Source organism: Setaria viridis, chromosome 7, assembly GCF_005286985.2.
Source record: "Setaria viridis chromosome 7, Setaria_viridis_v4.0, whole genome shotgun sequence".
Lineage (NCBI taxonomy): Eukaryota > Viridiplantae > Streptophyta > Magnoliopsida > Poales > Poaceae > Setaria > Setaria viridis.
In genome coordinates, this window is record NC_048269.2 from 5,576,479 (window position 1) to 5,590,501 (window position 14,023).

The following is a 14,023-nucleotide window of genomic DNA, read 5'->3' on the forward strand; positions in this document are numbered from 1 at the left end:
TTTGAATGTATTTTTCATTCCCTTCTATCATTTGGCCAAATGTAAAAAAATAAAAGTGAAATACCTATGAGCATAGAAGGGTACGAATGCATGCAGCGCTAGTACTTGGCGCCAGAAATCAACGCTGGACCTTGGCACCAAACAAAATAGCACAGGTGTATTAGGCTGCCATTAAGAGGAGTAACTGAGGAGGGTGTCAATTCCAACCTTTAGTGTTAAAGTTTAACACCCCATCCAAACATTCCACATGTGTTACACTTTAACACTTCATTTGAGAGTGTTAAAGTTTAACATCCTGCCCCTATCCAAAAGGGCCTTAATCTTACTGTAATTTGCTGTATACCGAATGAATGAAGCACTCTCTTTCCGAAAAAAATGTACTATTCCAGTCCCTCCGATAAAAAATAAATTATCACTTTCTTGATCAGACCAGTAATTACAGGCATGAGATGTATGCAAGATATAATAAAGTTGCGACCTTGAAACATGTTTTAAGACAGGCTATATCTTTTTCAATGTCAAATCGAAATAATACAAATAACCGAAAACATCTCTCTTTCAATATTGAAAGCATTAGATTAGATAGGTCACTTGATGACGTGGAACCCACATATTATGCATGTAGGACCGACACACTATTTAGGCAGGACCTATGTACTTTTCAATGGGACCCACACATTGTTTGGTGGGACCCATGATACGTTGAGTGGGTCTCCTGATTTTTTCAAAAATTATTAATGCCTTTTTCTATTATTTGCAGCTACATAGTATGGAAACTATAAAATATATTTATTATTTTCCTATGTATAAAAATTTTGTATGCTACGATTCAAATGTGGTAACTGATGCGGACACCACGAGTACATCTACACCAGCAGCACCTCAGGCGCCTCCAGTTGCTTCTCCACCTCAGGCGCCTACAGTTGCTCATCCAGTTGGGCCAATCACTCGAGCCCGTGCGAGAGAATTAAACTTCATCATGCTGTTAAGGAACGAAGGCCCATCGGAATAAGAAGATGGCCCAACAGGGCAGCCCAGGTGGGGCGCCTAGGGTTGGGCGCGCGTGACCCCTTCGGACTCCAGGGGCTGCGTCCCCTTTATTTAGTCCGAGTCCTTTTTGTTTACGACTCGAGTTTTGTTTTACATCTAGCTTTAGCTACTCTTGAACACGCGCAAATACGCGCTGTCCTTGTGTCATTCAGAACTCCACCTTCGAGTGATATTTAGATTGCTCGCCTCTTTTTCTTGTTCGTTCTTCGATTGCGGACAGGAATCGATCTTCGTGATCAGGCTGATCTTGCACCGGCGAGGTTGGTAACCATCGGGAGTTGGTTCAGCGATTGCATTGGCGCTTCGGGTTCGCTCGTCGTAGTCGGATCGTGAGGGTCTACTTCCACCAAGTCGAATTTATCTCCACTCACCGAAAGATCGGGCACTCCGACTCTATCAAGTGGTATCAGCTTTCCAGGTTGATCGGTGAGTTTTACCGAGTCTTTTTCCCTTCCTACAGTCCATAAAAACCAAAAGAAATTTTTTCAGGTTAGATCCTTGTCCCAGCAACCGTTTAGCCTCGCACATTCTTTCAATAAGTGTCTTTGTTGAATTTGTGTGCCTACTCATTCAATTGTTGCTGGTTACTTGTGTTTAATCTCTTGTTTCTCGTTTTTCCTCTAACCCTAGTTTTCGCCGCTGCTGCCGTTCCGCTGCTCGCCAACCCTACCACGCCACGCCCACCGCCCCCCTTCGCGACAACCGCACCGCGCCATCCCACCCCTCCGATCGCCCCCTCCCCTATCCAAAAAAGAAAGAAAGAAAGATAGAAAGCAATCAAAAAAAAAAGGAAAGTGCAAAAAAAAAGGAAAGAAGCAAAAAAAAAGAGTCCAACAGGGAGAAGGAAGATGATCCGGTTTTGTTTCGGTGCAAACTCCCTTTGCGCGCGCCGTGAACCCCCCTGGGTCACGACTCTCCGGGGCAACTCCGCACCCCCCCCCCACGCATTCCATGCTAGCTTTTCATATCCGTATCTCTCTTTCTTCTTTTTTTACCGGAATACCCCTGTACTTTCGGAAAAAGTGTGTGCCACAATTTGCTGTTTGAGATCCTCTGTGTTCATATTATTAGTTTTGGGGCACCCTCTGTGACAAAAAAAAAACAGAAAAAAAACAAAAGAGGTGCGCCCTCTCCACCTTTGCCTATGTTCTTTCGATTTCCCTTGTTACCAGCAACTCTTGTTACGTGTTTGGCACTATCTTTCAACTTTGCATTATTGTTTGATTGTGCTAATCCTTCATTTGAGTGCAGCCTTCCCAGAACTCCACATAGTTCTACGACGAGCATATTTTGTTTCTCCAGGCAATCGCTCCTCCAATCTTTCGCGAGTTCCACCGGTTGGTTGCAGTTCGCCCCTGTGTGCATGGTAAGAACGGATAAGAATTTGATAACAGCACTAGTGTGAGCGCCTTGTGACCCGTTACACCCCTGTTTTGTCGTTGCTTGTGTTCTTGTATTTGCGCTAACCATGGCAGATGATGTCGACGTGGGGGCTAACCAGCTGCAGGGCATACGGGCACATGTTGAAGGGCTTATCACCGACATTCAGACGATTCATGAACGGCTGGACTCGACGATCTCCTCGACGACCGAGCGGTGTGATCAGCTCGACCTTGCACATACGGCCGCTAAGGCCACACTCGACTCAGTTGTGGCAAGACTCGATGCATTGCACACAACAGTCGCAGAGTTGCAGCAGGGTTATGGTGGTGACTCGGACCAGGATGATGGCGACCGCCGAGGCCGTGCCCGCCGCGTGCCACGCCGTCCCAGTAATGATTCCTTTTCCAAGATTAAATTTAAAATTCCACCTTTTAATGGCAAATATGATCCTGCTGCATATCTTGATTGGGAATTAGAAGTTGAACAGAAATTTTCATGCCATGATATTCTTGCTAATTCTCAAGTTAAAGCTGCTATTAGTGAATTTACTGATTTTGCTTTAATTTGGTGGTGTGAATATAAACACAAACATCCCAATACCATTCCAACCACTTGGGAGCAATTAAAAACTGCTATGCGCCACAGATTTGTGCCTTCTTATTATGCCCGAGATTTGCTTAATAAAATGCAATGTTTTCAGCAAGGTTCCAAATCTGTTGAGGAATATTTCCAGGAATTACAAATAGGCATGATTCGTTGTGGGTTATTGGAGGAAAATGACGCTGCTATGGCACGTTTTCGTGGTGGTTTGAACCGCGAAATTCAGGATATACTTGATTATAAGGACTACACAGATATGACAACATTATTTGAATATGCTTGCAAAGCTGAACGTGAAGTGCAGGGACGCCGCTCGAAGACATATTCTAACTCTTTTGCAGGAAGAAGCTCGACATCCAACTCCGCACCCGCTCTCCCTGCGCCACCCACGCCCACCACTACACCGCGCGAGCGAACGGCCAAACCTGCAAGCGCTGCCCCTTCCACAGGCGCCGCCCCTCCCACAGGCCGTACACAGGATATTCAGGCCGTACATGGGATATTCAGTGTCATCGTTGCAAAGGATTTGGCCACGTGATTCGGGACTGTCCGAACAAGCGCACTTTGCTTCTTCGTAACGATGGTGAGTATTCTTCCGCTAGTGATTCTGAAGATACTCGACATGCGATGCTTGCCACTGACCATGCAGCTATGGAGGTACATGTCAACCCGGGCGACGCCGATAGGTATGAAAGTCTTGTTGTGCAGCGTGTTCTTAGTACACAGGTCGCCCCGTCCGAGAAGAATCAGCGACACACTCTTTTCCATACCAAGGGTGTTGTGCAGGAGCGGTCGATTCGCATCATCATCGACAGCGGCAGCTGCAATAATTTGGCGAGTACCACGCTGGTTGAAAAGTTGTCTTTACCCACTCGTAAGCATCCACATCCATATCACATTCAATGGCTTAATGATGGTGGGAAAATTAGAATTACTCGATCAGTCCGTGTTCCTTTCTCCATGGGTGCTTATTCTGATTTTGTCGATTGTGATGTTATTCCCATGGAAGCATGCTCTCTGTTACTTGGGCGACCTTGGCAATATGATACTGATAGCTTGCATCATGGTCGTTCAAATCACTATTCTTTCATGTTTAAGGGTCAGAAAATAATTATACATCCAATGACACCTGAACAAATTCTTAAAGATGATCTTGCTAGAGCTGCTAAAACTGATAAACAACTTGAACCATCGACATCTATTAATTCTGAAATCAAGTTGAATGCTCCTGTTTTGCTTGCCACACGTGCTGATTTTGATGAGTTACGCGATGCTCCTTTGCCATGCTATGCCCTTATATGCTCTAGTGTGCTTGTTTCACTTGATGATGCACCATCTTTGGATATTCCCCCTGCGGTTGCTAACATTTTGCAGGAGTACGCTGATGTCTTTCCAAAAGATTTGCCACCGGGACTTCCACCACTTCGTGGCATTGAGCACCAGATCGACCTCATTCCCGGCGCACAGCTTCCGAACCACGCACCGTACCGTACAAATCCGGATGAGACGAAGGAAATCCAGCGCCAGGTACAGGCGTTGCTTGACAAGGGTTATATTCGTGAGTCTCTTAGCCCTTGCTCCGTTCCCGTGTTACTTGTTCCAAAGAAAGATGGCTCATGGCGTATGTGTGTAGACTGTCGTGCTATTAATAACATTACCATTCGCTACCGATACCCTATACCACGCCTTGATGATATGCTAGATGAGCTTAGTGGTGCCATTATTTTCACTAAGATTGATTTGCGTAGTGGCTACCATCAGATTCGCATGAAATTAGGTGATGAATGGAAAACAGCTTTTAAAACGAAATTTGGGTTATATGAATGGTTGGTTATGCCGTTTTTTTTGACAAATGCTCCCAGCACATTTATGCGTTTGATGAATGAAGTTCTGAGGCCCTTCATAGGATTGTTTGTAGTTGTCTATTTTGATGATATCCTCATTTACAGCAAGTCTATGGAAGAGCATTTAGAACATTTGCGTGCTGTTTTTGATGCATTGCGTGCGGCCCATTTATTTGCTAACCTCAAAAAATGCATGTTTTGCAGACAACGTGTCTCGTTTCTTGGCTATGTTGTTACTCCACAGGGCATTGAGGTGGATAGCAGCAAAATTGATGCCATTCGGGAGTGGCCTACACCGACGACGGTCACACAAATTCGAAGCTTTCTTGGCCTTGCAGGTTTCTACCGCCGGTTTGTTCGTGATTTTAGCTCCATTGCAGCGCCTCTACATGAGCTTACAAAGAAGGATATTCCCTTTGCTTGGAGTGATTCGCAAGAGGTTGCGTTCAGCACCTTGAAAGATAAGTTAACCAATGCTCCTCTCTTGCAGTTGCCTAATTTTACTAAAGTGTTTGAGCTTGAATGCGATGCTAGCGGTATTGGGCTAGGTGCTGTTTTGTTACAAGAAGGAAAACCGGTTGCTTACTTTAGCGAGAAATTAAGTGGTGCTAGCTTGAATTATTCTACTTATGATAAGGAGCTTTATGCTTTAGTGCGCACTTTGCATACTTGGCAGCACTACCTTTGGCATCGCGAGTTTATAATTCATTCTGATCATGAGGCTTTAAAACATATTCGTACCCAAACAAACCTGAACCGTCGTCATGCTAAATGGGTAGAATTCATTGAGTCTTTCCCTTACATTATTAAACACAAGTGCGGGAAGGAAAATGTCATTGCTGATGCTTTGTCTCGTCGCTATACCATGCTGTCACAGTTAGATTTTAAAATCTTTGGCTTGCAAACTGTGAAGGATCAATATGTGCATGATGCTGATTTTAAAGATGCTTTCGCCCACTGTATTCATGGCAAACCATGGGGCAAATTTCACATACAGGACGGGTTCCTGTTTCGCGCTAACAAGCTGTGTGTTCCAGCTAGCTCGGTTCGTCGTTTGTTGTTACAGGAAGCGCATGAAGGCGGTCTCATGGGGCACTTTGGCGTCTACAAGACGCGTGAAGTGCTGGCTGCCCACTTCTTTTGGCCCCGGATGCGCGCTGATGTTGAGCGCCTTGTTGCACGCTGCACTACTTGCCAGAAAGCTAAGTCACGATTGAACAACCATGGTTTGTACATGCCTTTGCCTATTCCTACTTCCCCTTGGCTTGATCTTTCTATGGACTTTGTTTTGGGATTGCCTAGAACTAAGAAGGGGAGGGACAGTATTTTTGTGGTTGTTGATCGTTTCTCCAAAATGGCTCATTTTATACCTTGTCATAAGACTGATGATGCTAGCAATGTTGCTGAATTGTTCTTTCGCGAGATTATTCATTTGCATGGTATTCCAAATACAATAGTCTATGATCGTGATGCTAAGTTTCTCAGTCATTTTTGGAGATCACTGTGGAATAAAATGGGAACTAAATTGCTGTTTAGCACCACTTGTCACCCTCAGACTGATGGACAAACTGAGGTGGTTAATCGAACCTTGTCCACTATGCTTAGGGCTGTTTTAGATAAACACTTGAAACGTTGGGAAGATTGCTTGCCTCATGTTGAGTTTGCTTATAATCATGCAACGCATTCTTCTACAAAGATGTGTCCTTTTCAAGTTGTTTATGGTTATATTCCTCGGGCGCCTATTGATTTGCTTGCACTTGATGCCGAGGACGCCCCACACATAGATGCCGCTGCACATGTTGATCAAATGATTAGCTTGCATGAGCAAACTCAACAAAACATTGCTGCTGCTAATGCTAAATATCAGGTTACGGGTAGTAAAGGGAGAAAACATGTTACTTTTGCACCGGGTGATCTGGTTTGGTTGCATTTGAGAAAGGATCGTTTTCCAACCTTACGTCGTTCTAAATTGATGCCACGTGCTGCTGGTCCTTTTAAAGTGCTAACCAAGATTAATGATAATACTTATATCCTTGACCTGCCTGCAGAGTTTGGTGTTTCCACGAGTTTTAATGTTGCAGATTTGACACCGTATGTGGGCGAAGATGAGGAGTTGCCGTCGAGGACGACTTCAGTTCAAGAAGGGGAGGATGATGCGGACACCACGAGTACATCTACACCAGCAGCACCTCAGGCGCCTCCAGTTGCTTCTCCACCTCAGGCACCTACAGTTGCTCATCCAGTTGGGCCAATCACTCGAGCCCGTGCGAGAGAATTAAACTTCATCATGCTGTTAAGGAACGAAGGCCCATCGGAATAAGAAGATGGCCCAACAGGGCAGCCCAGGTGGGGCGCCTAGGGTTGGGCGCGCGTGACCCCTTCGGACTCCAGGGGCTGCGTCCCCTTTATTTAGTCCGAGTCCTTTTTGTTTACGACTCGAGTTTTGTTTTACATCTAGCTTTAACTACTCTTGAACACGCGCAAATACGCGCTGTCCTTGTGTGATTCAGAACTCCACCTTCGAGTGATATTTAGATTGCTCGCCTCTTTTTCTTGTTCGTTCTTCGATTGCGGACAGGAATCGATCTTCGTGATCAGGCTGATCTCGCACCGGCGAGGTTGGTAACCATCGGGAGTTGGTTCAGCGATTGCATTGGCGCTTCGGGTTCGCTCGTCGTAGTCGGATCGTGAGGGTCTACTTCCACCAAGTCGAATTTATCTCCACTCACCGAAAGATCGGGCACTCCGACTCTATAAGTAACCCTACAATTTTTTGGACTTTACTTTCAAACAAATCATAAACTCGCAAAATATGATTGAATTATATTCATTCATCGCCAATTTTATCTTTTATTTCTATCAAAACCAAGAATCAGTGTAACATAGCACGTATATGTTAGCTATATCAACGAAAAAAGGCTAGTGAATTCCTAAGCATAAAAAGTTGTACGGTGCTCAAATGATCATTATGATAAAAAAATTGAATTTAATATTGGATGTAATCAATTTGATTTTAGATTATGTTTTATATTTTTATTTGATTTGATGTATCATTGCGATGCTACTTTGAACCTAGTAAGATAACAAAAATTCATATTTCATCATTATTTCCGGTTCAAATTTTTCGTACATGCGCGCATCGCGCGCCAACCTGACTAGTTTAACTTGTTTCTTCCAACTATACTCATTTGCTGAAGCCATGTCGCCATGTGCAAAACGAATCTTTTGCTTGTAATATTCTGCACATTATCATTACACATTGATGTGACTTGACTTATTAGCGTAAGCTTTTGGCGAGGCCGTTGCTTAGGTGCTTTTAGCTTGAACCAGGTTGAAGCCCTAGGTAGATGGAAGAACTTTTCTATTCCCCCTTTCTGCTATCCTTCTGATTACACACTGTTATTTCCGTTCTAGTAATGGAAATGAGGGGAGGCCCCGATTTTTTTAAAAAAAATCATACATATTGATAACCAAACTTCCTACTCTGACGAATCAAGCACTCAAACAGGATGTTCAACAGCAACTCACCTACTCAGTTCTTTTGCTCTGTGCCTTCAAACATTTCTCGGTGATTTCCCAAAATGAAAACAGTCATGTAATTCGGTATACAATGGGGCTTATGTTGGATTTAAGATTACACTTACACAACACCTAGTTCCTCTAGGATACAGGATAATGCACGCCACATTTATCAGCAGCAGAGTTTGTTGTGGCCTTCCACACACCAAACAAGATAATCCTAATATTAACCTCAAAGGGTATGAGTCCAACCTGAGGAACTGCAATTTGTACTTCGTCCGCAAGATCAACTGTTCAGATTAATCTTCAATAATGCAATGGATGAACAATTCGGTAAACCTTCATACAACTGCCAGCACTTGGATGCAGTGACCAAATATGCCTATTAACTGGACGTTACTTCAAGCTTGCATATAGGGCAGAAGGTGCCCCATTTTGTGAGCCAGGAATCAATACAGATCTTGTGAAATTCTGTATGAAATTGTCCATGATAAGGTAGTGGGAGAGCTATAAGAAAATAAGTTTTGGGCACATTGCTGATAACAGAAATCATTGTCTGTTGGTCTACAAAATCATTGTCTACCTTGTAAAGGAATGAATTATGCAAAAGAGAGCAAGATATGCATCTACCCATCAGGGTTACTGTATATATCATTATATTGGCAAATTTCTATCTACCACTGAGAAAAAACAGTAACAATTATAAGAACGACTGGGCACCACATCTTTGGAACCTACTGAGTCAGCAATAATTATAAACAGTAAGCAAGTACTAAAATATCTCAAGATCTTACCATGTTTGCATGGAAGGTGTCTAAGCATATCGCCATTATTGTAGTCTTCTAAACAAATTGCACAAGCTTCCTGAAAAATATCTTCGCTAGAACAGGGAGCACTATATGCTGAGCATGGAAGCTTTTCCACCACATGTTTCTTGACGTAAGGTGGGTGATTATCAACTCCATGACGTAGAAGTCGGCAGTTTCGAGCAAATAGAAAAGATGCAAGAACAGATATGATGACAACAAGTGATACGAATGACATTACCAATACTGTCCCTGCAGTCTCATCCATCGATGAGTTTATACAACACTCATCATCTTCACCCCTGGCAAACTTCTTTAGTGTTTCTCCAGCCATCTTGGAAACGAATATTGCAGGTATGTGTATACCCTCAGAGTCACCAACCACTAAATTAACATAAAGGAAAAAATTATTAACAGCGTTAAAAGAACTGAAATAGATGAAAACAGAGATGTCTTAAAAACAGAACTTCTATCATCTCTAACATTGGTAGAATTTATTCTGGTACTGGGAACTTGTGATTCTCACTTTGATGACTGACTCCTTTTCCCTAATCTGTATATAGGGAAATTCCAGGTCCAAACAGCATTATTATCTATGGTTACCTAAAGAAACGTCACTGCCTTGATGCGTTCAGCTGTACACCAGTGTTAGCTCAACTACATTTTCCCAGCGATAGCACACTAGAAGAAATATCATTCCTTACAGTTCAAGGAGGGGGATATTGCCATATCTAAAATATACATTTGCTTGAGCCTGTTTCAGTTACAGGAAAGATGAGGCCTGGCATTGCTAAAAGATAAGTAGCACTACATTTAACTTTCTTTTTTCGGAATACGCAGGAGAGCTGCGAATCATTGCATTAAGAAAGGAGGTAAAAGGCTCAATTAGCCATACAACACACACCACACACACCCCTCAGGTTCTAGGTTACATACGCGCCCATTAAATTTTCAAAGGTCGACCACTCCTCACCAACGGACGCTGCTAACCCCCAGGTCGAGCAGTGACCAGATCGCTAATGCCTTTGGCGACTGCCAGCCGGAGAACAGCTTCCTCCTGTGCAAGGAGAAGCACCCGCTCCATCTTGGGCAAGGCACCATTAAACACAATATCATTCCTTTCCTTCCATAGAATCCAAGCTCCTAGCATGACCAGTGAATAGAATCCTCTCCTGGTTCCTTTGTCGAGTTGCTACCAGCTTGTTGCCACCAGTCAAAGAACCCCGTGGAAGATGGTTGAGGTGCAATATCCGGGAGTCCAAAACTGCGAAGTAGTTGAAGCCAGAATTGCCGAGAGAAGACACATGAACACAGGAGGTGCTGAATGGTTTCATCCTCCTGGTCGCAGAAGGGGTAATGCTCAGCATGTGGGTGACCCCATCTAGCGACTCTATCAGCTATCCAACACCGATTATGTGCCACTAACCAAAGGAAGAATTTGCACTTCCTGAGACCCCAATTCCTCCAAATTAGTGTGCTTGGCTCAAACTGGACTGATCCAAGGAAAAAAGCTTCGTATGCTGACTTAGTAGAGAACTGTCCCGAATTCTCAAATTTCCATTTATGAACATCCTCAGCCTCTGGCAGAAGCAATGTTTCCTGAACCATGTCCCAAATATCCGGAAATTCTGACAAGACCGCTACAGAGTAATGCCCTTGGATATCCTGTACCAACTGATTATCCAGCAATGTTTCCTGAACAGTACGCCTTTTAACCCGCCTTTTGGGTACAGTTGCAAACAAATTGGGAGCCAATAGCTGAATAGAGGACCCGCTCTTGTGAAGCTGCTAGCAATGTTCAGAACATAGATAGAGATCATGGAAAAAATTTTTGTTTCTTAAGACATTTTTACATTATGTATTTCCAAGGACGGATAGTTATGAAGTGCGACTGATAGATGCAAATTATAAGGCTACAAGATCACACATGACAAAAAAGAAGCATTAAGCTTCTTGCAGTGGACCAGTTAGAACATTGAACTCTGGGAGTCATAGAAACCAACGTCCAACACAGGTTAGAAGCACGGCACCTTCTTAGAACTGCTGCTCACCTGCTCACCCACTCTCCGTGCACCGTGAGCTTCTGCCCCTCCCTCTTTGTCCTTGCACGGTTACACCGCTGCTACGTGCAGCTCCTCCAGGTCCCCCTCCCTACTGCTGCTCCCTTACAGATCTATCGCATCTCAGCTAACCGGCTAATCGAAGCGAGTTCTGCGCCAGCCACCAGAGCCAGAGTTTGCAGGGATTGCAGCGGTGGGAGTTGCTAGGCCTTGTTGGTTGGTTCTCTTCCATTCTTCCCCTTCCCTTAGGGGTCTGCATGGGTGGGTTTATACAGGTTGGCTGGATTTATTGACCCACCCATGTACACGGTTTGGTTTGGGTGGGTCTCGTGGGCTAGCTGGGTCAAAGGCTCAAAAGTAATTAGTGCGCTGGATGCCCTGCCTGCTGGACATTGTTGTCCCACACCGACATAGCTGGTTCGGCCTGTGTGAGTTCTGGGGAGCACGAATACTACTGTTCATCTGCATGATGTTGCCAACAATGGACAGGCTCAGCAACCTCTGCACGATCCAGCAGATTACGTCATCGCCCATCTGAATGAAGAAGTTCTTGCTGGCAGGGCCATCTCAGCACCGTCGAAGTGCAGGACCATGGATGGAAGGTCAGCCAAACCAGCAGACGTCTGAAAGCAGACATTGGACCCGTGGCTGCGAGACGCCAAGGGGAGGTTTGTCTGCGACAGGAGCAAACACCTTCACCAGCATGTAAGCCAGCTCCACGACGAATGTCAGCGTTGTGCTGGGGTCGAAAATGTGATGAAATAGAGTAAATGAGGTGCTGGTGTGTTCCTCATCTGTGAGGCTTTTTCCAGTGTTGATTGCGTGAGCCTGGGAGCTGGTGAGGCTAACAGAAAGTGATGCTGCTGTTTCTGGTGCTGATCGTCCTCACCGCTCTGCAGGTTCATGGATCAGTAGCAGCTGGCAGCTGGGGCCTGAGATAAGCAACGTGGATTGGATGCCAGAGACAAACAACAGAGGGCTTGTCTTCGAGGCCTCACTGGTGAAGCAGTACGAAAAGGAGATGATTTTGAGCTGCTTTCCAAGCAAGAGCGCAGTCCACAACTGAGCCGACCAGGCTAGAGCCTGTCCCATACCCAACCTATGAGATGGTAGCGCAGCCTAAGCCAATGCCTGGGACAGCGTATGAAGAAACCTACCCAAGGGTCGAATGGGTACTGACCCGTTAGATAGCTTCAAGAGACATAGTAATCAAAGAAATGTTTTTAAATTATGCATGGTTATATTTACTTGTTCTAAATGATATTTAGGACCTCTATCATATTGTCATAGCCTACCTAAGAATAAAGAGTACACTTGCATAGGCACAACATGAAAATCTGCATCATCATTATAGAGACAATTGAAAAATAAACTCTAAAAACCATTTGCTACCTTTTAGTACACCAAAATAATTAATCCATTGCACATTATAAGGCTAGGGATGTGACATGATAAAACACCTACTATTTATTATCCAATATAATGGAGAAATTTCGATATTTGACATCAATCCACACGCCTCACTTCTTTTAGCCCTAAATTCGCATGCCTTTCAAATATGACAGAGCTTGTGAATTCTTTCCATTTGGGGGATTCATCTCGATCCACCTCTTTTCTTTTTCCTTTTCATTTTCAGGGCAATGGGGGATTTGAGAAGTGAGCGTTTCCGTTTCATTATCAGGCCAATAGGGCATTTGAGAAGTGAGGCGCTCAGTCTCAATTAAGGAGCACTAAGTAAGCAATTTCTTCAGTTAATCTACTTCGACTGTGGTAAACGAAGTGCAAATAAGTTTTAAACTAACTAAACCAAGACTAGTGTTAGGATAACCAGAACTGCACGGTGGTGTAACACTCACTGGAGTAGAGGCTGGCTTTTTCCTCATCGTCGTACACGACGGCGGCGTCAAACCCCGCTTTCTGCGCCGCCCGCACCTTGCCCTCGAAGCTGCAGTTGCCCCTCGCGATCAGCACAAAAGCCTTCCGGCCCGCGCCGCGGCGGCCGCCGCTGTCTTTGATGGGCTCACACGCCTCGGCGGGTTCGGCGGCGCGCAGCGAACCGCAGATCCCATCGCTGCCCACTCGAGGACCTGCAGCGCCAAGGAAGTATAAGAGAGAGGGCAAGGTAGGCTCGATTCGAGGGAGGGGGACGACGAAAGCGATGCTAACCAAAGCGCGCCGGGGCGTCGAGGAAGGTGAAGGAGAAGGAGTTGGAATGGAGGCGTACAAGGGCGGCGCAGGGGCGGAGGGCGGCGGCGAGGAAGAGGAGGACCACGCGGGGGCTCATCGCGTGGACCTGTGAATCAGATGCTCGTCTCCGCATTTATCTCGACTAGGATCTACCGGCTACCGGCTGCCCGAACAAAGGCAGGGGGGTTCTCGACCGGCAATCCGGTACCTAGACGGTCTTTTGTGCGGTGGGTGTCGTCAAGATTGAAAGAGTCCATAGCGATGCAAAAAATACGATTTAGATAGGTTCGAACCGCTAGATCACGTAATACCCTAGTCCTATGTGTTGATTATATTGAACTTCTTAGCTTGTGTTTTGAGGGGTTCGTGCCCACCCTTATATAGTCGGGGAGCAGGGTTACAGGGTGGAATCCTAGTCGGATATGATTACAGAATTCTACTATTAGTCGGTGTACTAGTTCCCTTGTCTATTCCGACTAGGCTTCAGGGGTCTCGAAGGCTACATTACCCTGTGGTGTAGCCTTCCATATTCTGATCTCATACGAGTACGTCCCTGAGTGGGTCATACAAGGCC

General features: G+C 45.0%; 1 protein-coding gene across 1 annotated transcript; it reads right to left on the bottom strand.

Moving 5' to 3' along the window:
• Nucleotides 1–8,426: 8,426 nt before the first annotated feature.
• On the bottom strand, nucleotides 8,427–13,587 carry LOC117864276 (receptor homology region, transmembrane domain- and RING domain-containing protein 1). Its single transcript, XM_034748321.2, has 4 exons — nucleotides 13,429–13,587; nucleotides 13,119–13,349; nucleotides 9,191–9,586; nucleotides 8,427–8,867 (listed from the first exon to the last, which is right to left on the bottom strand). The coding sequence occupies exons 1-4, from the start codon at nucleotides 13,580–13,582 to the stop codon at nucleotides 8,782–8,784; spliced, it is 867 nt and encodes a 288-aa protein (XP_034604212.1). The 5' UTR covers nucleotides 13,583–13,587; the 3' UTR covers nucleotides 8,427–8,781.
• Nucleotides 13,588–14,023: the final 436 nt, after the last annotated feature.